General features: G+C 43.3%; 1 protein-coding gene across 4 annotated transcripts in view; it reads right to left on the minus strand.

Moving 5' to 3' along the window:
- The window catches only part of KHDRBS2 (KH RNA binding domain containing, signal transduction associated 2), a 620,233-nt gene that overhangs the window by 259,427 nt on the left and 335,304 nt on the right, over window positions 1-25,502 (minus strand). For all 4 annotated transcript variants that reach the window (XR_010175991.1, XR_010175992.1, XM_063916743.1 and 1 more), the window contains one exon: window positions 7,455-7,601. Coding sequence is in view for 2 of the 4 variants with exons in the window: in XM_063916743.1 (XP_063772813.1) it covers window positions 7,455-7,601 (147 nt within the window). In the remaining 2 variants the exon portion in view is untranslated. The remainder of the gene's footprint in view (window positions 1-7,454; window positions 7,602-25,502) is intronic.

A 25,502-nucleotide genomic window follows, 5' to 3' on the forward strand; every position in this document is an offset into this window, starting at 1 on the left:
GTTGGACAGAGCTTTGACACAGGTGGTGGATAAATTCAAAGCGAGAGGTTATCCGCACAATAAGTTACTACAAGAGAAAGATGCCGTCTTAAAGATGCCCAGAGCCTCTCTACTACAATCAAAAAATGATCAGACTCTGTCTTCAAAAATACCGCTAGTGACTGAATTTACCATGGCCAGCTCGGTCATTCCAAGAGCAGTGAGCGCACTTTGGCCCATTGTGAAAAGTGATAGTGTGTTACCTTGCTTTCACAAGACGTCTGTTATGCCCAGCTATAAACGCGGACGAAATCTACGCGACCTGTTGGTGAAAACAGATGTCTCCCCTAAACCAGTGATGTCTACTAGGAAAGGGTGCTTTAGATGTCCCTCTTGCACCACGTGCAATTATTTAATTGCTGGACCAGCATTTACACATCCGATAACTGGCAAGAAGCATACAATTCATCACTTTGTAACATGCAGCACTCAGTTCATCATCCATGTTATCATTTGTCCTTGTGGACTATTATATGTGGGCCAGATCATTAGGACTTTCAAAGTGCGCATGGCGCTACATAGATCGGCCATAAAAGCAGCTATAGAAGGAAAGGAGAATGATCAGCCCGTGGCACGCCACTTTAAGCTGTGCCAACATCCACTATCCAGTTTAAAATACCAAATAGTGGATCATATCCCCGCCCCAATCAGAGGCGGTGACAGACAAAAGCTATTGTCAAAATGCGAGACACGATGGATTGTACAGTTGAACACCTTAGCGCCTCATGGACTGAATGAAAAACTATCATTGAGCATATTTTTATAATCATGCATGTTCTCTTCCCCCTTCCTTTAATTCGGTGCTTTATGTTCTCTCTTCTAACACTTTAATGAGTCTAGTGGTGCGAATTATCTTTGGCATTCATATGTGACTAATATATTACATTATGCTAAATGCCAAGAGATTTTGTGCATAAGTATATCCGTGCACAATATCTAGGCATTTCTATTGAAGAAGATGTCTCAGTCTCTGTTATGTACAGCGATTTTTAATACACTGTTGCACTTTCTTGGAAACTATAGTTTGTTTCCCCTTAAAGAGTTTAGATACATCACGTATCACTGTATTTATGTACACTGTCATTGTCATTTTGTATCTTTAGTGCGTCGGTGGGACGCGCCGGGAGGTTTGTCGATCGGTAGCCTAGCAACGGCTACGTCATCATGCTGTGACCGGATGCTGGTGCCACCGGAGGCTCCCGCCCGCCGCGTCTCTCCGTCTCATGTGGTATGTATTGTGTATTTAAGGTAAGCGTTTTTCATTACACACTGTTTGCTCACCATGAGTCTTTGAAAAAAATACCCTGCGCGGTGTTGAAACGTCAGACATGTCATGCTGTGATTTTTCTCACTCATAAACATCACCATTTGTTTAAGTCCGTGGAGTGCCACCTGTGTTTGTTCCCTGGGAACGGAGGACCATCTCCCACTGTTGCAAGCCATACACAGTGTATTGTTGGAAGGAGGGCACCCCGGCCATACATACATTACATGAGTGCCTACTGCAACACACGGATATATATATATATATATATATAAAACAAATAAAGGATAATCAGGTGCGCTCAGTGCAACACACTTCAAGGTGCAAACAGCAGTCTTTAACACAATAAGACTTAAAACCACTACTCCTCTATCAGATAGCCCGGAATTCCACGGGAAGAAGACATACAGAAAAGGAGACAAGGGGGGTGCTCCATAGTGCAGTAACAATTTAATTCATAAAAGCACAACACACTTTTGTTAAAATTCACAACTCTGATGCTCGTACCAGAACACACTCTGCTGTGGGCTTAATACCACATGGTTTAAAACATAAGTCCCCGTCAATGCTCCAAACCTCAGGTGATCATCCAGGACAGGACCACAATCCCATGCCGCTAGACCGCTGCTCACAGCCGATGCACGTCGGGACACAGTCACTCGCCGATACCGGAGAAGGCAGGAGGGGGCTGGATCACACACATCAGCAGGCCATGCGGGGACTTATGTTTTAAACCATGTGGTATTAAGCCCACAGCGGAGTGTATTCCAGAGTTATGCTGGAACATACATACACACATACAGTATACACATACACACATACATCCATTTTTATATACTGTATATAGATTATAAACCCTCCTTTCAAATAAAACTTGGAGCCTGTGACTTACCCTCCCTCACCCCATGTCATATAATTTAAGTGGTGAATGAATAGAACAGCACATGATATATAGTGCAGAGTGTAATATGCTACAGTATATGCATAGTGTTGTACTATACAAAATGATTGATTTATGGTGTATTGTCCTTTGGCTGTACCTCAACCTAGTACACTTGAATGTAACATCTTATGACTGCTCTTTTGTATACTTTTATGCAAATAAAGTATACATTTTTCAATAAAAAAAATCAGCTTGCTTCCTCTTTTTATAAAAACACTATTACAAATGCTCTAGGCTATAAAACATTTAACAAGAACATGAAATTACAAAACAGGAAAAGACTGGTAAGATAATTATTGATGGCAGGAGAGGTTGGATAGTGCCAATGAATTTAAGAATAAACCAATAAATCTTAAACCATGATTGAGAAAAAAAGATGTCAGTGGCTTTCAAAGGCAAGTTTTTATAGCACAGAGGAAGAGTGAATAATTTTTAGCTGAAGGATGCTTAGCTCCATGGCAGAGATAGTGGAAATTTAGGGCCATGTACATACAGTAAGTGTTTTTCACCTGTGTACTGTAAATCAAGTCTCCCACCTGTGTATTTTGGCAAGGAGTATGCAGAGTATGAATAGATAATAAACGCACATAGGCTGGAAAATTAAAAGTACATCACTGCCTTTATTCTGAAAATCTATTTTAAAATATGTTTGTCATTTAAATTTAGTGGTAATCAGAAGAATATTAGATAACAATAGTGGAGAAGAGAACAATGTTTTAAAGCGAATGGTAAAGAGAACAATATAGTTACATTGTGAATGAAATATGTATCAAGTTTGGAAATCACAAAACTGTTGTGGCCCGGCACTTGTAAACGCATGTATTAAAAAAAAAATTGTGTGTGGGGGAGGGGAGGCTGCCTATTTTGCCATTTCCGGCCCCATAATTTCTGATGGCAGGCCTGCTCTTATGGCAGCATCTAACTTGTACCAGATGTCTCACACCATATTGATGTCAGGTAGGAAGTGTGGGCACATCTGTGGTTACTTTGAACATGTGGGAAATTGTAAAAAGAATGAATCATTATATAATACATTAACGATAAATTTGCAGACACAGTTATCAAACCGTGAGAAACCTATTGCTGTCAAAAATCTGGTAGTTTCATTAGCAGCAGTATTTTTTTCATTATGAAAGGGTTAACAATGGTGATGTAACCGCCACTGCTGGCAATAATCCTGCAAACAGTAAGACTTGCATGGAAAACCAATAAAAGACGTATCGTGGTACTACCACCTCAATACCTTTTCTGTTATCACCATTTCAGGAAGGTCATACAGGTGCAGGTTCTGTAATCTTAACATCCCAATGTCTTAAACCCCTTTTCTCACAGTATTCTTGCCATGCTCTATTCTTGTCATTTGAGACCCTATGTACAGTATTTTCCTGATGAACTTGTAAAACATGGGTTTTGACACAATATGGGCCTAAGTCACAATAGAGAGCAACAAAGGAGCAATTTGCTCCTGCAGCATGCCATGTTGCAATGTTAGGATAGTAAATGCATTTATATTTTGCATGCAGGGAATATACTGACTGCTTTTGCATGTAGCATACATATACCATGCAGCTTTATTTTTACACTGAAATTTAGAAACAAGGTAGACCACACCCATTTCCAACTCTAAACTCCAGATTCAATTAGCCACGACTGATTCGTATGGCCTGTTGCCTCAGGTAACGTTCCCAGAGCTAGTCAATTACTGACCTGCGATCAGCCCTGAGGCTGCAGATAGCACTCATTTTGAAATGAGAGATAGCTGCAGCCTTGGGACTGATCATACATAGGTCCATAACTTAATAGCTCCAAGTATTTCAACTAAGATTACCATAGTATCCCTTTAAACTGGGACGCTCATCAATTACACTGGTTTTGTGGATGAGTAAAACCAGGTGAAATGCAGACTTGAAGTCAGCCAGCCACATAACCTGTGTAATTCATTAGTGTTCCAGTTTACAGTGTTTCCCCGCCTTCTATAACTCGGCGGCTTCCTCAGTGTAAATGACACACTGAAGAAGCCGCCGAGTTATAGAAGGTGGGGAAACACGTCTGTATCATCTCCAAGTTAACGGGACACAGCGGAGGTGCACTTAACAGCCGGCCTGCTAATCATTTACCCATTGCTAATAAGGGGTTTAAGAGGTGAGAAGTGACCCTACACTCCAGATAAGGCTGACGGTGAAGCAGCAGCTGGGAGGGACATCATCTGAACCAAGGTTGTTACACGGACTCCAGATTAGGCTGATGAGGAGAGCTGCAGCCGGGAGGGTTACCATCCAACCGTGGTTGTGACAGGTTTGCTGAACGTTTTACAATCATACTTTGGTAAATTACCTGTTCATAAGAGCTTTGGACTGCTTAACATATGCTGCATGGCTATGCATGAATGCTTCAAATTCGGGAGCTGAGAGAGAAAAAAACTACTAACTATATTATAAAGCTAATAGTCGCTGAGTGCAATTACTAATCACAAAGAAAAGAACTTTCAAGTGCATGTTTTAATTGTTACATCTTGCATGTGGAGTAAATAGCAAGTGTGATGGAAGCCTAGGTGGTACAAAGTATCACTGAAGAACATTTGAAAGAGACTTTGTAGCAGATTAGTTCTCAGTACAGTTGTTTAGGTCATTGTTTCTACAGGGTTTTAAGATATATTGCAATACAGGATTTTGATTGTTCCATGAATATTTTATTAATTTTTATTGATGCTGGCCGGTATCAACTATAGAGTCTTAGAAAAATATACTAAATCACAGGTTCTCAAACTCGGTCCTCAGGACCCCACACAGTGCATGTTTTGCAGGTCTCCTCACAGAATCACAAGTGAAATAATTAGCTCCACCTGTGGGCCTTTTAAAATGTGTCAGTGAGTAATTAATACACCTTTGCTCTTGCTGGGTTACCTGCAAAACATGCACTGTGTGGGGTCCTGAGGACCGAGTTTGAGAACCCCTGTACTAAATGAAATCTACAGATTAATTAGTGCTCTCCCATTGTTTTCTTTTTTATTAGATTGGTTTAGCTGGAAAGCTTGCACAAACACATGCTACTTTATTCCAATCCTGGCCATGCCCCTGCTCTATTTTTGACATTCCGTACAGATGTGTCCTCATACACCTATCCCTTTTGCACCATAGAGTGCAAGATGCCAGTAACAATTTATATGCTCTGCCATGTTTAAAAGTTTAAACAAATTTTTCCTGAATTTACAGTAGCATCCTAAACACATCATAAGCCACATACAAAGTTGCTTAAAGTGTCCTAGGAACAGATTAATCACATCAATGAATTGTGCAAAATCATGACATGGCTCTCTTGTGCTAATATTCTGTTTTTTTTACCCAGGTTAACATCTGAGTTGCACACAGCAGCTAGAAATGACGGTGCCAGTATCCAGAGTACCCGTGCATTGTACTTTATGCAAATAAAATACACACTAAAAAAAAGTAACTATACTGTATGTCCAAGACATACCATACCATACCTACTGTGAAATATGGTCGTAGCAACATTACGTTGCAGGGGTGTTTTTCTTCAATAGATACTTTGAAATTGGTCATTGAAGGGAAGGTGGATGCTACAAAACACACATAAAGGTTTTAGTTAAACCATCAGCCCTCTGCTAGATAGTTAAGATAGGCAGGCGGTCCAACTTCCAGCACAGCAACTACCCTAAATATACCACCAAGAAAACAATGCTGCGGAAGGTAAATGTCCTTAAATGACCAAGTTAGAGCCTTGACCTAAATCTGATAGAAAATCTGTGGATGAACTTGAACAGAGCAGTCCATTGCCACTCACCACAAAGTTTAGTTGAACTTGAACAATTCTGCTTGGAAGAATTGGCAAAAATTCCCAATTTAGGTGCTCAAATCTTGTAGAAACATATCCAAATAGACTTAAGGCTGTAATTGCAGAAAAAGGTTGCTCTATAAAATATAAAATTTGGGGACTGATCACATTTCCAACCCTGATATTCTAGTTTTTCATTTTATTATTAATTTTCAAAAATGTTACCCTTTTTTATTAGTTGAATGCTGTAAGGAAAAATGTTTAAATAAAGCCAGAAAAAGTTTGAGTTCATATATTCTTATTTTACAGTGTGCAAATTGACAAATGTTAACAATTTTGACCATGATGCCTATGATTTCTGATATCCGGACTCTAGGTCGACAGCATTTAGGTCGACACCCATTAGGTCGATGCCTATCGGTCGACAGTGACCAGGTCAACACCAGAAATAGGTTGACATGGCCATTAGATCGATATGGACACGGACAACATCGTAAAAGGTTGACATAAGTTTTTCACATTTTTTTAATTTTTTAAAACTTTTTCATACTTTACAATCCACGTGAACTACGATTGGGAATGGTAACCTGTGCTGACCACAGCAGCAGCGGAATGAGGCACCTTGCCTGAAGCATGACGAGTTAAGCGAGCCATGTGAGGAGACACAGTGCACTAACTGGGGTTCCCGATCACTTCACGAAGAAAACGACACCAAAAACACAAAAAATGATATCAACCTTTTCCTATGTCGACCTTGTTCATGTTGACCTAATGGCCATGTCGACCTATTTCTGGTGTCGACCTAGTCACTGTCAACCAATAGGCCCAATGTTTGTCAACCTAGACAATGTCGGCCCTAAGTCCCAAACCCTTGATTTCTATAGGTACTTTATGTATGAATATTAACACATGGGGCTAAATGTAATAGCCTGCAAGCTGCTGGAGGTGTAGAACTTTGTTCGGGTCTGCCCATTTTTTAAAGTGCCAAACATTTACAATGCAAAACCAGGTTGATTTTGCCTTGTAAATGATTGGCATTTTAAAAAATATGGACAGACTGGCATGTCCTCTGGCAGCTTGCAGGCTATTATATTTTGGGTATGGGGGTAGCACCTCAGTAGGGATCCATAGGGGTGTGAGAGGTGGGCAGTAATCTTACTATGTATTTAGAGCCACTGTGGGGAGGAAGGTATTGTTATAACGACTGCCTATGGAGACGAGGGATTGCAAGACACACATTCTAATCTTAATTTTGTCAAATTATTGATGTTAAAAAGTAACATATATTTCTGAGTTGTTTGTAGGAGAAAAAATTGTTAAGTGGTTAAACATTTTATACCCTTTCATGTATGTATAATACAATTGAGCAAAATGAGTTACTGCTATATATTAAACAGACAAATAGCTTATACTTACTGGAACAAGGAATTTTTTAATCTCTTCCAAAGCATGACTCATACGTGAATATGCTTCTCCTGGTGGAGCAAATACTTCAATTAATACATGAAGATCATCACTCAAGTGTGCATACTTTGCCTCTCCGCCGTTCCTTAATTCTTCTTCCTGAAAGATGGCATTTATATAAATAAGTTCTCGGATGTTGCATTGATTTACAACAATATGGAAAATTCATACAGAACTATAAACATAGAACCAATTGAGAATAGAATGTTCAAGACAAAGTATAGATATTTTCAGAGTAATATGCATTCACTGCAACTGTATACATTTTACTGTACTGTATATTTAATTGTGTTTTAAACAAATGTAGAGCATGTAGAGTAATTACATGTTTTAGACTTACAAATGTAAATAACAAATCACATAGCAAAGAAAACAAAATAAATTATAAGTAATACATATAAAAAATAATAAATATTTATATTTATTATTTATTTTATTTAATAAATAAATATTTTACTTTAATGAATATATGGAAATATGGGAGTGCAGTGATTTGATATTTGAAATTTTAGCCTTACATTCTGTAATTGTTTCTAAAACACAGATCAAGCTACATGAACATTTAATGAAATTGATCATATGGTATGAAAGATTTATTCTGGTTGTCTGCCAGTCTGTAAGAAAGGTGAGCATGCCAATCTAAACTCATTTGCAGTGGGAAAGCTCTAATTTGATATACTGCTAGTAAAGAGTATAGTTTTTAATCCCTTGAACTATAACAGATATAAATAAAGATTAAGGGGTCAACCCAATTAGGTGAACATTGAGAATTGTGAGTCCTTTCATGAAACTCGCACACATTCGCACAAATGCACGCTCCCTAGAACTCTCCAATCCAATTTAAAATGTTTATTTGTGGTACTTGCAGTGGGAACTTACAAGCTGTCAGCCATATGCGATGTGAGAGAAGTGCTTAAAAAAGTGGGCTGTCCTTCGTGGACCCCCAAAAATTACAATTTCATTTGCAGAATCATAAAAAAGGCTATTAGTGGTCATAAGGAAAGTACTGGAGATTTTTAAATGGTGTTAAATTGTTGATTTGTGCATTTAAAAAAAATCATAAAAAGGAAACATTTTTAATTTAATGTACTTTCATAAAACATTAAAACTGCAAAAATTTGTAAAAGCTATGCTTTAGGGGCACTTAGAGGTGACAAAAAATAAAAATATAAAATGCAATAATAAAAAAATATATATATCCTAATTAAATTTGGGGAGCATAAAGCACCAAAAAGGTTGATTTCGGGGTAATTTGAGGCTATTTAATTTAAACCACAAAAAAAAATGTAATTATCGGACTTATTAAATTAATTAGAAACTCCCAAATGCCTAATTAGTCATTGGGGAGGGGAAGAAGAAGGTGTCCAATGGGTTCTGCATGGTGTTCCAACAATTTAGCCTTAAAATAAGAATTTCCCCACCATATCTCACCCTCGGTGAGGTGCAAATGGAGAAACATGAGTTTACTCTGCATGGTTCAATGTGAGTTTCTAATTGGAAAGCAAATTGCAAAATTGCAGAGAAACCGCCAACTTGCAACGCACATTCTGCAACTAACATCTAGGATCGGTCACAAACAGGGCCGGATTGGCCATTGCCTTTAACGGGGAATACCCCGGCGGGCCGATCGGGGTTCGGGGCCGCCTGTCATGAGTGGCACCGCCCCCCTCCACGTCACCTGCCAACTTGTGAGTGCCGTGGCCACTGTCAGGAGAGCCAGCAGGCACGCCCCCCACATCACATGCTTATTAGTGAGCCGGGCAGTGGCCGCTGTCAGGAGAGCCGACCATACCCCCTCCTCCCTGTCACCTGCTTACTGGTGACCACTGCGGCCAGCGGCCGCTATCTAGAGAGCCGGGTCCAGCCGCTCCTCCAAAACTCCTGGTCACAGGAGCTGTACTGCGGGGAGGATCACCCGGGGGAGGCTTTCTGGCTGCTGCGTCCGCGCTGCTCTGGTGGTAAGTCCCGTCATGTGGGTGCGTGACTGTGAGAGGCCTCCTGCCCCCCTTGCCAGCACCAGTGTGCCCCATATCCTCCCTGCCAGCATCAGTGTGCCCCATATCCTCCCTGCCAGCACCAGTGTGCCCCATATCCTCCCTGCCAGCATCAGTGTGCCCCCATCCCCCCAGACAGTGCCAGTGTGACCCCCTTACTCCCCCTGCCAGTGCCAGCTTGCCCCCCCTATCTCCCCCTGACAGCATCGGAGTGTCCCCATCTCCCCTCCTGTCAGCATTTGTGCCCCCTCATCCCTCCCCCCTGGCCAACAGTGTTCCCCCTCATCTCTCCCCCTGGCCATCAGTGTGCCCCCTCATCCCTCCCCCCGGCATCAGTGTGCCCCCTCATCCCTCCCCCTGGCCAGCAGTGTGCCCCCTCATCTCTCCCCCTGGCCAACAGTGTGCCCCCTCATCCCTCCCCCTGGCCAGCGGTGTGCCCCCTCATCCCTCACCCTGGCCAGCAATGTGCCTCCTCAATTTCCCCCCCGGCATCAGTGTTCCCCCTCATCTCTCCCCCTGGCATCAGTGTGCCCCCTCATCCCTCCGCCCGGCATCAGTGTGGCCCCTCATCCCTCCCCCCGGCAGCAGTGTGCCCCCTCATCCCTCCCCCCGGCAGCAGTGTGCCCCCTCATCTCTCCCCCTGGCCCTGGGTGGTTGACACCCTTTACCTGGCTGGTTGGTACCCATTCCCTTTCTGCCCCAGGTGGATGGTTCTAGTCTGTCTTTGTTCTGCTATAGACCAAATCACATCGAGCTTAGCACTGCATATAGCAGGTCTTTATGTGTGTAATGACGCTGACTACATATTTTTTGGGGGGTTGTTTAATGTATGTCTATGTGCTCTACTTGGTGCAATGTGTGTAACGTGCTCTACCTGGTGCAATGTGTATAACGTGCTCTACCTGGTGCAATGTGTGTAACGTGCTCTACCTGGTGCAATGTGTATAACGTGCTTTACCTGGCGCAAAGTGTGTAACGTGCTTTACCTGGCGCAAAGTGTGTAACGTGCTCTACCTGGTGCAATGTGTATAACGTGCTTTACCTGGCGCAAAGTGTATAACGTGCTTTACCTGGTGCAATGTGTATAACGTGCTTTACCTGGCGCAAAGTGTGTAACATGCTCTACCTGGTGCAATGTGTATAACGTGCTCTACCTGGTGCAATGTGTATAACGTGCTTTGCCTGGTGCAATGTGTATAACGTTCTTTACCTGGTGCTATGTGTATAACATGCTCTACCTGGTGCTATGTGTATAACGTGCTCTACCTGGCGCAAAGTATATAACGTGCTCTACCTGGTGCAATGTGTATAACGTGCTTTACCTGGCGCAAAGTGTATAACATGCTCTACCTGGTGCTATGTGTATAATGTGCTTTACCTGGCGCAAAGTGTATAACGTGCTTTACCTGCCGCAAAGTGTATAACGTGCTCTACCTGGTGCAATGTGTATAATGTGCTGTACAAGGTGCAATGTGTATAATGTGCTTTACAAGGTGCAATGTGTATAATGTGCTCTGCCCGGCACAAAGTGTATAACGTACTCTACCTGACGCAGTGTGCATAGGAGGTTCTACCTGGTGCAATGTGTATTAGTGGTACTACTGTGTGGTGTAATGTTAATTGGCACTATTATGTGGTCATGCCCCTTCCCCAAAAAGCCACTCCCCTAAATTTTTGCTACGCGCCTTCGGCGCGCACTGTCCCTTCTTTTAGGCATAGCAGGAGGGGCACCAATTCTGTTTCTGCCAAAGGGCACCAAAATGTCTAGTTACAGCTCTGGTGCAGGGTGTCCTGTATACTACACAGCCCAGCAGCACTGTCACCCCCCCCCCTCCCCTTTGCAACACTTTTGGACTGTTCAAATCAACTCTGTGTTTTTATATTTGAATCATTAACTCTGTGTATTTATATTTGAATCATTAATAAGATTAATAAGAACCTTCATTCCGATGGGACCCAGAATAGGACAGGTAGGACCCCAATTTTTAAAAGTGAGGGGTCCCTGGGACCCACTTTTTTTCGGCTCAGCGTGATCACTGGGTTAAGAGGTGTAATATTAATTTGAAGTATTAATCCCGCCTACTTTGGTATTGGCTCCGCCTACAGTTGGTTTGGTGCCACCCACATGAGGCCACTTTTAGAAATTTTTCCAGGGCCACTTTTGATTCCCAATCCGCCCCTGGTCACAAAAAAAGGTAAGTATAAGGCCCACTACACTACAGAAAATGTTGGGAGACATACAGTAACTATTAATATATGAGTGGCACAAAAAAAAAATTCTACATATTATAAAATAAAGTTCCTGATAGGTATCTGTCTGTCCTTTAATGCTAATCTTGAGACTCACTGGACAAATTTTGATTAGGTTTTTAAAATTCTATAGAGCATTTGTCGAGAAAGGTTTAGGTGTATGAAACATTAATCTCTGACAAAAGTGAAACAACTCAAAGAAAAAAAGGTTGTCTGAGTACTTCTTTGGCTAATGCTGCCTAAACCATTAAAGATATATCACAATGATGGAGTTTTTTTCATACTATGATGTAAATGTAAAAGGGTCCAAGTTGCCGGAGGTGTGGGACTTCGGGCGAGAATACCCATATTTTTAAAGGGGCAATCATTTACAAGTAAACCAACCTGGTTTTGCCTTGTAAATGATTGTTGCTTTAAAAATATTATCATACCTGCCTGAAGTCCTGCACCCCCTGCAACTCGGACCCTATTAAATTTACCCCTCAGTAAAGATTGATACGTATTTTCTGGTTTCTGCAGAAAAATTGATGTAAGCCCTGTTTACTCACTTTTTTTGTTCCGATTTCATTTACTGTATGTGAAAGATGATTCTTTTTCCTCAAAGTAACATTAACTTTGCATCTTTGTTTTCCTATACATTTTTCTACACATTTCAGCTAAAGTCAAAAGTAATGAAAGTCAAAAGTTGAAGGCCAACCCAGCAGGGGATGGGGAAGGGGACGATCGTAGGAGCGTGCACAGTGAGATGGTTTACAGTATACATGGTGCTCGCCCATACACACAAACTGATTTTGAAAGTTCACAAACCGAATTTGAAAGTTGGGGCTCGTATTATATTATTACATAATATAAAACCCATTGAAGTTATGCAATGGGATGCAATTACAAATAGAAACTGATTGAAGCTACGATTTTAACTTTCTGTGGCACTGGAGAAATGGCTTAATACCGAGAAGTCCAATAATTCTCTTATATTTGCCATGTGATTTCAAACGAGTACAATTCCCGATAAGAGTCTGCTTTGACATGACAATAAATAAAGCACAGGGATAGACACTTAACATGACTTGACTGGAGAATGTTTTTATCATGGATAACTTAACGTGGCCCTTTCATGTGTCACGTAAAAATTAAATCTCTCTGTGTTGACGTCCGGAGGAAAAATTACTAATGTTGTCTACAAGAAACTCTAATAAGACCTCAGATAGAAAAGCTGTTAATTTTAAATTGATCCAGTGCAAAGCTGGGATGGGTCGCCAATGATATTATATTAAAGGGCAAAAATTTTAATTAAGAATAGTAAGGGTGTAGAGAAATATTTACTGTAATAAAAGAGGTGAAGACAAATATTTATTCATTATGGAAGGGCACAAATAACATGCATTCCTTACACGGACTCAGAACAGGTTAATTTCTGTAGAAGGTATAGATTTTAGGGCTTTAAACCCCTCACATATAAACATTTGAATTATGAGCCATCAAACTAACGAATAACCAATCTTGCAGCTGGGAGGTTAAAATACACAGACATATGCAGCATGCAACTAAAAATTCCAGCCATTGATAAATGTCCACATAAATTTGAACTATATTTGCCTTTCCTGTGCTGGATCTAATATACAGATGTGGCCAGCCTCATTGTGACTGCGACTATTCGCACCCGTGACTAGTTTGTCACATGGTGCATGCCCATTTATGGGTACATTTGTATGTTCTCATCCACCAGGGACATAACTAGGTGTGTGCCAATGGTGCCAAGCCCACAGCGCAAATGCACTTAAGGCGTACCATCGGCAGCACACTCCCCACACACGGCCCTCAGTCCCGCCAGGCAGTCAGTCACTACTACTCGAAGTCCTGCCACCGCCGCTTGTGTCTCACCTCCAGAAGGAGTGCTGTTGTAGGCACCATCTGGCAGCACACCTTACCCCTGTAACGCTGCCGCCGTCCCTAAGTCCTGCTGTGTCTGCAAGGGACTCGGAGGTGTGCCGCAGCTGCCATCCCCCCACTCCGTGGCTGAGTCCCGCTGGCGCTGGCGGCTTTCTCCCGCTACCACTGATAAGGACTGCGGAGCTTCGCCGCTCCCCCCACTGCATCCCTGAGCCCTGGTTTCACCGGCTGTCTTCTGCTGCCGCTGTACAGGTGTACAGGACTCCGTAGCATGGCTGCCGGACCCGAGGAGCATTCTGTGGATGCTGGATCGTGACCTCTCCCCAGGCGAGTAGAAACACACACACACTCACCTATACCTCTGCCTGCTTAATGTGTAAAAAGGGGGGCTCTGTTACTGTAATGTGTAAAAAAGTGGGACTCTCCTGTTGTAATGTGTAAAAAAGGGGGACTCTGTTACTGTAATGTGTAAAAAAGGGGGACTCTGTTACTGTAATTTGTAAAAAAGAGGGACTCGGCTTAATGTGTAAAAAGGTGGACACTGCTACTGTAATGTGTAAAAAGAGGGACTCTGCTACTGTAATGTGTAAAAAATGGGGACTCTGTAAAAAGGGGGACTCTGCTACTGTAATGTGTAAAAAAGGGGGTCTCTGTTACTGTAATGTGTAATAAAGGGGGACTCTGCTTAATGTGTAAAAAGGGGGACTCTGCTACTGTAATGTGTAATGGGGAGCTCTGTGGCCATGCCCCTTCCCCATGAAGCCATGCCCCTATATTTTTGGCACACACATTGACCCTGATTTGTATATCGGGGGCGATGATGCTGTTCCTTGCACACAGCGCTAAAATGTCTAGTTACAGGACTGGCACCCACAACCCATAGATTATAGGAGTGAATAAATGCCGCCTGGCACACCTAACCACTGCCACGATGCATTAGCATGTACATATTATGGCAACAGTGAGTCTGGCAACATTTTTATGTAGATTTGTACCTATGGGGCCCATTTATCAATGATAAAACTTGATGTGAATGATAAAACACATTTCTTGTGATAAATGTCAATTTGCTTCCAACTGTCATTTTTCAAACCACATGACAGGAGCCGAAAACATGACAGAAGCTGATTGGTTGAGGCACCATTTATCATATGCAATGAGTTTCAACATTCACATATTTTATCACTCATTGATAAATAAGCCCCTATATATGTAACACCCTCTAGGAAATACTAATAGAATTACACCCATTTCAGAGTTAAATGTTGCTGACTGTTGTAGGTACCATTTAACCCAATTGGCCTAATTCAGACCTGATCACTCGCTAGGGGTTTTTATTGCACTGCTGCGAGCAGATAGTCCCCGCCCATAGGGAAGTGTATTTTTGCTTTGCAATTGTGCAATCGCATGTGCAGCTGGGCGGTACAAAAAATATTTGTGCAGTTTCTGAGTTGCCCAGAACTTACTCAGCCCTTGCGATCACTTCAGCCTGTCCAGTCCCGGAACTGACGTCAGACACCCGCCCGCCCTGCAAATGCTTGGACACGCCTGCATTTTTCCAAGCACTCCCTGAAAACGGTCAGTTGCCAACCACAAACGCCTTCTTCCTGTCAATCTCCTTGCGATCGGCTGTATGAATGGATTCTTCGTAAAACCCATCGCACAGCAATGATCTGCTTTGTACCCGTGCAAAGCACCTGCGTATTGCAGTGCATACGCATGCGCAGTTCTGACCTGATCACAGCACAGAGAAAAAATTTTTTTTAATGCGATAAGGTCTGAATGACCCCCAATGAGCGATCCTCCAGACACTGTCCATGCATAAGATGTATTAGTCCTGTTAGATCTTGTTGGTGGGATTGGTGCTCCTCTCCAGTAATAAGAAGGGACAATGTTTGATTATTCCACTGTCTATCAGGCCACACCATGCAATAATGAGACCATTTCTAGAACTCACCGAATAATGGTGAGAAACCTTTTGAGTTACGTTTTTACCTGTTATCAGGTGAGTTATCCTGTTTATACCTGTTATGAGCACCCAAAATGCTTCTACATTGACTTTTGGCTGTGTTTGGTGTGAATGTGTCTCACCATTATTAGGTGAGTTATTTGATGCATTCTAGAATTGGTCTCATTATTGCATGGTGTGGCCTGATAGACAATGGAAGAATCAAACGATCTGTCTCTTCTTATTTCTGTGGAGGAACATCTATCCCACCAGCAAGAACTAAGAGGACTAAGACATTTTATGCATGGACAGCGCCTATGGATCGTTCATTGTGTTAAATTGTGTTGTTAGAAGTGGTGTTCCTGAGCATGGACTGAGCTGCAGTTCTAGTGTGCAGTGATGCTAGAAGTAATTGTATAAATTTGTTGTAGATACTGCATTCCTGATACCCTTGGAGCATTTGCAGACAAAAGGGTCATGACCAAATTGTGACATTATAAATAGTGGGTGTGGTTCCTGGAACCATTGACAAAAGGGGGAGTGGAACCCTTGCCTATAAAGGGGACAGGATTTCCCACATTTAGGGAGAAATCTTAGAGCTGGGGAGTATGTACAAGCTCCTGAGCTTCCACAGGAGGGGAGAAAGGTGGGGCCATGATGCCTGCCACAATAACCATTTAAAGTCCAAGAAGGAAGACAAGTCTGGAAAAAGACCTAAAGAGAGGATGGAGTGATTCCTAAAGAGAGGATGGAGAGAGACCTAAAGAAAAGGTGGGGAATAAGAAAATCAGCAGCCAGGAGCCTGTACTGTAAGCAGCCCAATAAGGTCTCTGTCATGTGGCACCCAGGAGAAGATAAGAGCTGTAAAGATATTGCTGAGGGAGGGAAGAGAAGACCCCAAGATACAGATGTAGCTATGCTTATCTTTGCTGCTGCTGTCATACAGGCGTCCTACTCTCACCATACAAATAGCGTATGTAGGCAAAGTAAGGTGTGAAAAGGCACAAGAGGACCCACAGCATGCAATACACAATTTCATCACTGGGTGGAGATTGTTCCACTAATGAAAACTACAGTATAGTGCTGAATAACAGTGGATGGATATGGCACTACGGAATCCTGAACAATGTAGTAAACCCTGACAAGCGGGCTAGTGCACATTATAGTAGTTCTGTTTTAATACACTAATACTGCAGGGCAGAATAAGAAATCACCGGAATGGCAGGCACCTAGGCACAACATGCCTTACAACTGAAAATTCCCCTGGTTCACTGTATAAAATGATCCCTATATTAAGTAGAAATGTAAACACCAAAAAAGATTTGTTCAGTGTCTCCAATGCACACAGAGAAAAGCACAGTTCAGATTTCTACGCAGCTCTCAGCGATAAGAGTTGGGACACAGCACTGTTGTTAGGATATGCCCGAGCAAAGTTCGGGATTGTCAGAGATCTACTAGGTTAATTTACCTGGAGTATAACAACTGGCAAGGCAAGGGTTAATTGCAGACCGACAGGATGCAAGATGACTTGGCAAGGCTGGGGTTAATTGTACACTTTGGCTAGGTGATACTGGCAAGGTGATGCAAGTGAAGACAGCAAGGCTTGATTAAATCAGATAGCAAAGCATGGGTTTATTGCAGGTCAGGTTAACAGATTACTGAAATGGTTACTGCAGACAGGCTTGACAAGGTATGTTAACTGGAAGCCACAGGATTGAATATGCACTGGTAACTGAACAATAAGAACTGAATGAATGAGGTGATAATTGCTGGGAGTAACCAGGTGAGTGTGTGTGAGTTGATTAAAAGCAAAGTTCTGTCAGCTTGAGCAGAGAGACTTGCTTGATGAATAGTGACTAGGCTGTAATAACACACAGAGGCAGAGTTGTAGCACTGAGTACTGATAAAGATATCCAGAAATTGCTGCAGGCCTGTGAATACTGGCATGGCTGGAGTGAATAAAGTTTGTTACCGACAACCAAGCATACATGGAGCAGAAACAGACACAGGATGGCAGGTACTGGGCAGGTTCCAATGAAACATGGGTCCTAGGACTGGCAAGGAACCAGGACTCAGGAACAGATGTGGGGTTCAGACAGACAAACCAGGGTTACAAGAACTGGGAACTGCACAGTATGCAGTGACCGTGTGGCAGGCTTACTAGGTGAAGAAACTTAGTAATATCATTGGCTATAGGAACAGGGCAGAATCCCTAATGAAAAGGACAGAGACCAATCACAGGAAGTAAGGTAACAAAAGCATTTATAACAGGTGTGCTACATATGTAGCAGCTGGCTTCCAGGTTGCTAGGAGACAGTCAGAGCACAAACAGGAATGAGTCACAGCGGTGGCTCATAACAACTATAAAAAAAATTACAATGAGCAACATCACTATGTCACTGCAGGTGTCAGTCACCTGTCTCCATAGCTCTCTTGGCATAGTGGTATCATTGATGGTTACAATACCCGCGAGCTAAGGTTCGATTCCCGCAAAGGACATGCTCATATTGTATATCTGCATAAAAATTAGCATCCACACTTTTTTTCTAATTTTGCCAAAACAAGTTATTTCATACTTTGTATGCAGTCTCAGACATGCACACAGATATACAGTCAATATTAGAAATCACTGTAGGTGCTACTTATTACACAAATATACAAAACAAGTGACTTTTCAAATTACGAGAGTGTTATCTTTATGAGACAGAGTTTACTGTGCTTCTTCCCAGGACTCTTCATTGCTTTAATAGGTAGCCTCTCCCACCACTAATCCCACCTCCTGTGATACTTGTGACACTATTATATTCCCCCTTGGGTGGTGGCGTGGATCACCACCTGGGTGGGAATACCGGGCGGTGGTCAGGATTTCGACTGCTGGCATTTTCTCTGCTGTTGGGATTCCAGTGTTCGGGAAATTAACTGAATCCCGAGGTACGATCCTGCATTATGGGGAGTAGAGGAATCGGTGCACATTATGTGTGCTGATAGGAATCAGCGCACATGTGTGCTGATACCGCTTATCCCCTATGTATGTCGGTGTGTGCTACATAAGAGGGACACTATTCTCCCCTGACCACATCAGCTCTGCAATCTCCAAGATAGCACGCCAGAATGCCACGCTATGTATGAAAGGACCATTCCGACACCTGCAGCTATCAATTTCAACAGCTTGCAGGTGTTGTTGGCCATTCTACACAGAAGGGACAGCTCTGTCCCTGGCTGTGGCAGCTGCCGACTCTGGGCTACATAGATCTTGTTATTATAGTGAGATCTCGTGCATGCTTAAAAGATGGTTGGGAACAGAAACACAGCGCATCAGCACTAAGTGGATGTGCTGTGTGCTCTGGCAGGGATCGCTTGAGGGGGGAGCTTTCACTCTCCTGCTCCGGCAGATGAGTTGTTAATATATCTCGTCTGTGTACCTTCCTGCTACGCCTTGGTAATGAGGTGAAGCATGAAGTGCTATAGTGCACTATACATGCCACTATAATACATCTCCCCACATGTGTAAAAAAAAATCACAGTTGAAAACCCTAAATAGCAAACATCCATATGCAGAAATGATGTGGTTGGAGAGGACAGATTTATATTTATATTTTTTTTATGTTTTTGCTATTGTTGCATGGGTCTGTAAGTTGTTTTGTCTTTTACTATTGTCTTGTTAAGTTTCAAAGGTTTTTTTTCCTGTGCCATTTTTAGTTTTGTCTTGTCATGTGAGTGTCTGTGGTTTGTGAGTTTGCCATGTTTTTTATTTTATTTATGTTTTTTTTTGTGGGAATGGAAGAGATAGGTAGTAGGAAGGCTGTGGACATGGAGCCTGAAGTGGAGGAGGTTTCTGTCCAGCAGCCTGTGGCCGAGCCTGAGTGGAGGATGTTGAGGATGATGATGGTGGCTCTGTGGCCAGGGGCAAGACAAAGACTGGCCACAATATACTGTTCAGCTACTAGGTGAACATGGCTCTGGTCAATGGAGATATGTTTGGCCACTACTCCCACAGGATGAGTAGCTAGATAAAGTCTCTGATGAGGCAGAAAATCCTGGAGGATGTCACTTGCTGTGGCCCACTGAAACGCAGACTGGATGTGGCCAAAAAGAGAGTTAATAACATCAAGCATCATGTGAAGTTAAAGATGGCCACAAAGGCATCATACAAAAGGCAGAGAGGCACTGGCTTCCATTTTTAGCAGGAATGGCTGGAGTATGAAGAGTCATTACAGACAATGATTTGTGTTTTGAGCAGAAATGGAAAACTAAATTTATTATGCTAGCTAATATATGTGTCAACACAACTATCATGTTTTTTTAGGTCATGTTGTTTCTGGGGTTTATAAAATTCAACATACTGAATATTTTTTATATTGAGGAAAAAAGGTATGTTTAGTTGTTTTTGACATCGGTAAATTAATTACAACTGCTGTTACATGTGGAAAAAGGAGAGTTATGGTAGACTTACCATCGTTAACTCTTTTTCTGCAAGGTTCATTGGGTTCCACAGAGAGAAAAAAAAAAGGGGTGTAGAGTGGATCTTGATCCAGAGGCACCAACAGGCTAAAGCTTCAGGCTGTCACAGGATGCATTGGGGCCTCCTCTATAATCCCGGCTCCAGGCACTGTGAGCTCAGTTTCATTAACCAGTCCAATACAGGAGCAGGTAAGAGAGAAGAAAGATGTAAGTCACACAGAACCACATTCTCACGACAGGAGATGGGAACAGCTGCAAATGCCATACAAGCCTATAGAAGCTAGGTACGTCAGGGTGGGCGCCCTGTGGAACCCAATGTACCTCACAGAAAGAGTTAACAATGGTAAGTCTACCATAACTCTCCTTTTCTGCAGCAGGTTACGTAGCCGCTCTGCACAATTGTTCTGCAGATGCACCATGGCGAGCCGCCCAAGAAAGTCCAACAGACCGAGTAGAATGGTCTTAATAGCAGCAGGAGCTGAGAGTCCAACGTGCACATAAGCTTGTGCAATCACCATTCTAATCCATCTGGCCAAAGTTTGCTTATTCGCAGGCCAGCCACGTTTGTGAAAATCAAACAAGACAAAAAGAGAGTCTGACCTCCTGTCAGAGGCAGTCCTCTCCACATATATATGGAGAGCCCATACCACATCCAAGGACCTCTCTTTGGAGGACAAATCAGAAGAGATAAAGGCCAAAACCACAATCTCTTGGTTAAGGTGAAAAGATGACACCACCTTAGGTAAATAACCTGGGCAAGTTCTAAGAACTGCCCAGTCACAATGAAACATTAGCAGAGGCAATAGCTAGTAAAAACAAGACCTTGGCTGTGAGCCATTTAAGGTCCACCATTTCAAGAGGTTCAAATGGAGACTCTTGCAGGGCATTCAGGACAACAGACAGATCCCATGGAACCACAGGAGGGACATACAGAGACTGAATCCATAAGACACCCTGAGTGAATGTATGAACATCAGGCATAGACGCAATCTTTCTATGAAACCATACTGACAAGGCAGATATGTGAACCTTGAGGGATGCCAGACGAAGGCCTACGTCCAGGCCTCTTTGCAGAAAAGCCAGAATTCTGGAAGTTCTGAATCTGTATGAATCATAATTCTTATCAGCACACCAGGTGAAGTAAGAATTCCAGAGCCTGTAATAAATCCGAGCTGAAGCCGGTTTACAGGGTTTTAACATAGTTTGGATGACCGCGTCAGAGAATCCTTTGACTCTCAGGAGTGATGTTTCAAGAGCCATGCCGTAAAAGCCAGCCTGGCCAGGTCCGGATAAAGACAAGGGCCCTTTACGAGGAGGTCTGGGCGCTGAGGAAGTAGAAGAGGACACTCTGTCTATAGACCCTGCAGGTCTGAGAACTAATGCCGACTGGGCCACACTGCAGTGACTACAAGTAGAAATCCTCCTTGTTTGAATTTCAACAGGACCTTGGGCAGGAGTGACACTGGAGGGAACACGTAGGGCAGCCAAAAATTCCATGGAATTCCCAGTGCATACACAAACGCTGCTTGAGGAACCCTGGTCCTTGATGCAAAGACCGGAACCTTGTGATTGTGTCGAGACGCCATCAGGTCTACGTCTGGTAAGCCCCACTTGTCCAGTAGGAGTTGAAAAACTTCTGGATGAAGACTCCACTCTCTGGCATGCACGTCCTGGTGACTGAGGAAGTTCGCTTCCCAGTTTAGGATGCCCGGAATGAACACTGCTGATATTGCTGGCAGATGGCGCTCCGCCCAATGAAGGATTTTTGACACTTTCATCATAGCCATGCAGCTTCAAGTGCAGCCTTGATGGTTTATGTATGCCACAATAGTGGCAATATCTGATTGTACTTGAACCGGCCTGTTCTGTACCAGAGGCACGGCGAGAATCAATGCATTGAACACCGCCCGCAACTCCAGAATGTTTATTGGGGGGAGTGACTCCTCCTTGGTCCAGTGACCCTGAAAAGAGTGTTGCTCCAACACTGTACCCCATCCCCTCAGACTGGCATCCGTTGTCAGCAGGACCCAGTCGGGTATCCAGAAGGGATGGCCCCTGCTTAATTGCTGGTCCTGTAGCCACCAGGTCAGCAACAGATGAACCTCCGGAATCAAAGTGATCATGTGAGATCTGATAAGGTAGGCCATCCCATTTGGAAATGATTAACCTCTGCAGAGGGCGAGAATTAAATTGAGCATACTCTACCATGTCGAATGCCGACACCATTAGGCCAAGTAATTTCATCACTGGGTGTATCAACACTCTGGGGCAACAAAGGAAGCATCTTATCCTGTCTTGAAGTCTCAGGACTTCTTCTGGAGACAAAAACAGTTATTGACTGTGTGTGTGCAGGAGTGTCCCCAGGGGCACCATGCTCTGAGTTGGGACCAGCGAGGATTTCTTCCAAATGATGAACCACCCGTGGGCTTGTAGGAAGCTTACCGTCAGTGGCAGATGACTGAGAAGGACATCGTGGGAGTTTGCCAGAATCAGAAAGTCATCCAGATAGGACAGGATCCTGACTCCCTGGCGATGGAGATGGGCCATCATTACGGCCATTACCTTGGTGAAGATCTGAGTAGCCGCAGCCAGTCCAAATGGCAGAGCCTGGAACTGATAGTGGTGGTTGCCAATAGCAAACTGCAGATACTGCTGATGTGACATGGCAATAAGTATATGCAGATATGCATCCTGTATTTCCAGGGATACTATATAGTTTCCAGGTTCCATTGCCAGTACATTCGAGCACAGTGTTTCCATATGCAACATGAACACTCTGACAAATTTGTTCAGTGATTTGAGGTTGAGTATAGGGTGGAAAGACCCATTGGGTTTTGGAACTAGAAACAGGGTCGAGTAGTAACCTCTGCCTATCTGGGCCAGAGGAACTGGCACTACCACTCCTGTATTCAGGAGGGAACCCACAACCTTTTGCAGAGATTGCACCTTTAATGGGATCCGAAGGGATAACCGTGGTGCAAAACTGGGGAGGGGGACGTCTCTTGAAGGAGACTGCATACCCGTGAGAGAGAACTTCCCACTCCCATGTGTCTGAAGTGGTCTTTAACCAGACCTGGGTGAACTGCAGAAGTCGGCCTCCCACCCTGGGGTCCCCAAGGGGGAGGCCTGCCCTGAAATGCGGCAGGCTTGTCTGGTTTAGAAGCAGGCTGATGAGCCACAAAGGACTGCTTTGCCTTGGGCTTGGTGGTTTTGGGAGCACAAGACTGTCTCAGGCATGCCTGATCTTTTGCTTTCCCTTGAAGCCAAAAGGAACGAAATATGGTACCTTTTGCCTTCTGTGCAGAAGGATTAGTATTTGGGAGAAAAGCAGTCTTAGTGGCTGCTAATTCAGACACAATTTTATTCAAGTCTTCCCCAAACAAAATGTCTCCAGTGAAGGGAAGTACCTCCAAGGTCTTTTTGGAGTCTAGGTCCACCTTCCATGACCTCAACCACAGAACATGGCAAGCTAGGACAGATGTAGTCGACGCCTTGGCTGCCAACACACCCAACTCAGAGGATGTCTCCTGAATGTAATAGGTGGCGGTGGTAATGTGAGACAGGTATTGTCTGGCATTGTCAGATATATCCTCATGCAGCTCTTCCTCTAATGCCTGAACCCATGCTTCGATTCCTTTTGCAGCCCAAGAGGTCGCAATAGTGGGTCTATGTTCAGCACCTGTAAGGGAGTAAACAGATTTCAGGCATCCCTCCACATGCTTATCTGACAGTACCTTCAGTGAAGTGACAGTGGTGACAAGCAGAGAGATGACACCACTAGGCGGGTGAAATGAGAAGCCACCGGTGGTGAATTTTCCCACTTGTTACATAACTCTGCAGGGAGCGGATAGCGAGTCAAGGCCTGTTTAGACAGAAGGAATTTCTTCCCTGGATTAGACCAGGGCTCCTGCCTGATGTCCACTAATTGGTCAGAATGGGGTAATAGATTTAACCACTTTCTGCCGTTTAAACATATCAGTTTTCTTAGCCACAGTAGAGGAATCCTCATAATCAGTGATTTGCAGGATCTGCTTAATAGCAACCACAAGGGCAGGGATAGCAATTTGCAATGGAGGATCCTCGTCAGTAACATATGATTCAATGTCTGACAGGACAGTATGCTCCCCCTCCTCTTCAGATGAAACATCTGAGAAATTCTTGGATTGTGAGGAGGAAGCAGCCTGCTTAGGTGACCCATAGAGACAAGTTGACCGGGAGTAAACTTTTGTTTGACCAAGGAATGATTCAATTGCTGCAACTGGTTAGACAAATTTTCCACCCATGGCGGATTAACCATAGGGACAGTTTGTGGATGTAATGGCACAGGTGGTCCCACGTAAGGCGTTCAACTAGAGTACCCAGTAGGTTTGTGAACACATCCCAGAGTGGCTCCTGATTGGTTACAGGAGCTGCAGTCTAACTGTGAGATGTATGACACATAGTACACAGACCATCATACACAGCTTCCCCCTCTGGTAAATCTTTGGTGCATGCTCTGTATGATGCAGGAGCATTCACAGACTTACTGCCTTTTTTGTTAGACATTGTACACAAATGCAACAACAGAGTGAATTAGTACGATAAAGCCAGACAGAATACAATACCTGCGAATAAATTTATTAGTATGTGACTGTAGACACAGCACACAACACCAGTGAATAAATCCAGTATTATGTGACTGAGTACACAGTAGAATACACGTAATACAGTAGGTAAATACTGTGACACACTATATATATGACCCTGACACAACTAGTCCCTTAGGGTACAGAATATAGTAATAGATATATCTGGGAAACACTGAAAGTGAAACCACACCACATACAGGCACAAACAGTCACAGGCAATGCAGATAATTATCATGACAATAAAACTGCACTGGACTAGTATATGTACAGATATGTATGTGTATATATATATATATATATATATATATATATATATAAACTCAGCACGGTCCTAGACTAGAGGTATATATCAGAATACTCGTACAATGTAACCTGTAATAGGTAAACTTTTTCTTAACTAACGCTGTCTGTATAAAGACAAGTAGAATACTCAAGTGTTTGTAAAGTCACAGCACTATATACAGGTGGCTTTACAAGGGAGACCTTGCCCTGCAGTATTGGAGACTAGCCGCAACTATGCTTATAAGATGGTGCCCAGCGTCTCAGTCAGGGAGTGGGGGAGAGTGTGAGGCAGCTCAAGGGTGGGAAAATCTGCAGTAGATGGCACCCTGGGCTGGGGGAAGGGCTACAGGTCAAGCGTCGACTCCCCTATGCTTGACTTCCACCCCAGGTACTGAGAGCCTTATTAAATGTGGTGTTAGTACACCAGACCTGTACTCAATATGCCCCGGTGGTCTAGTGGGGTCCCTGCTCGGTGACAGTGTCCATGCCAGCGCTGCGACCCATCTCCCTAGGTCGCAGACGGAATGCGATTTATTGGTGGGTCCCG

This window comes from Pseudophryne corroboree, chromosome 4 (genome assembly GCF_028390025.1).
Source record: "Pseudophryne corroboree isolate aPseCor3 chromosome 4, aPseCor3.hap2, whole genome shotgun sequence".
Taxonomy (NCBI): Eukaryota; Metazoa; Chordata; class Amphibia; order Anura; family Myobatrachidae; genus Pseudophryne; species Pseudophryne corroboree.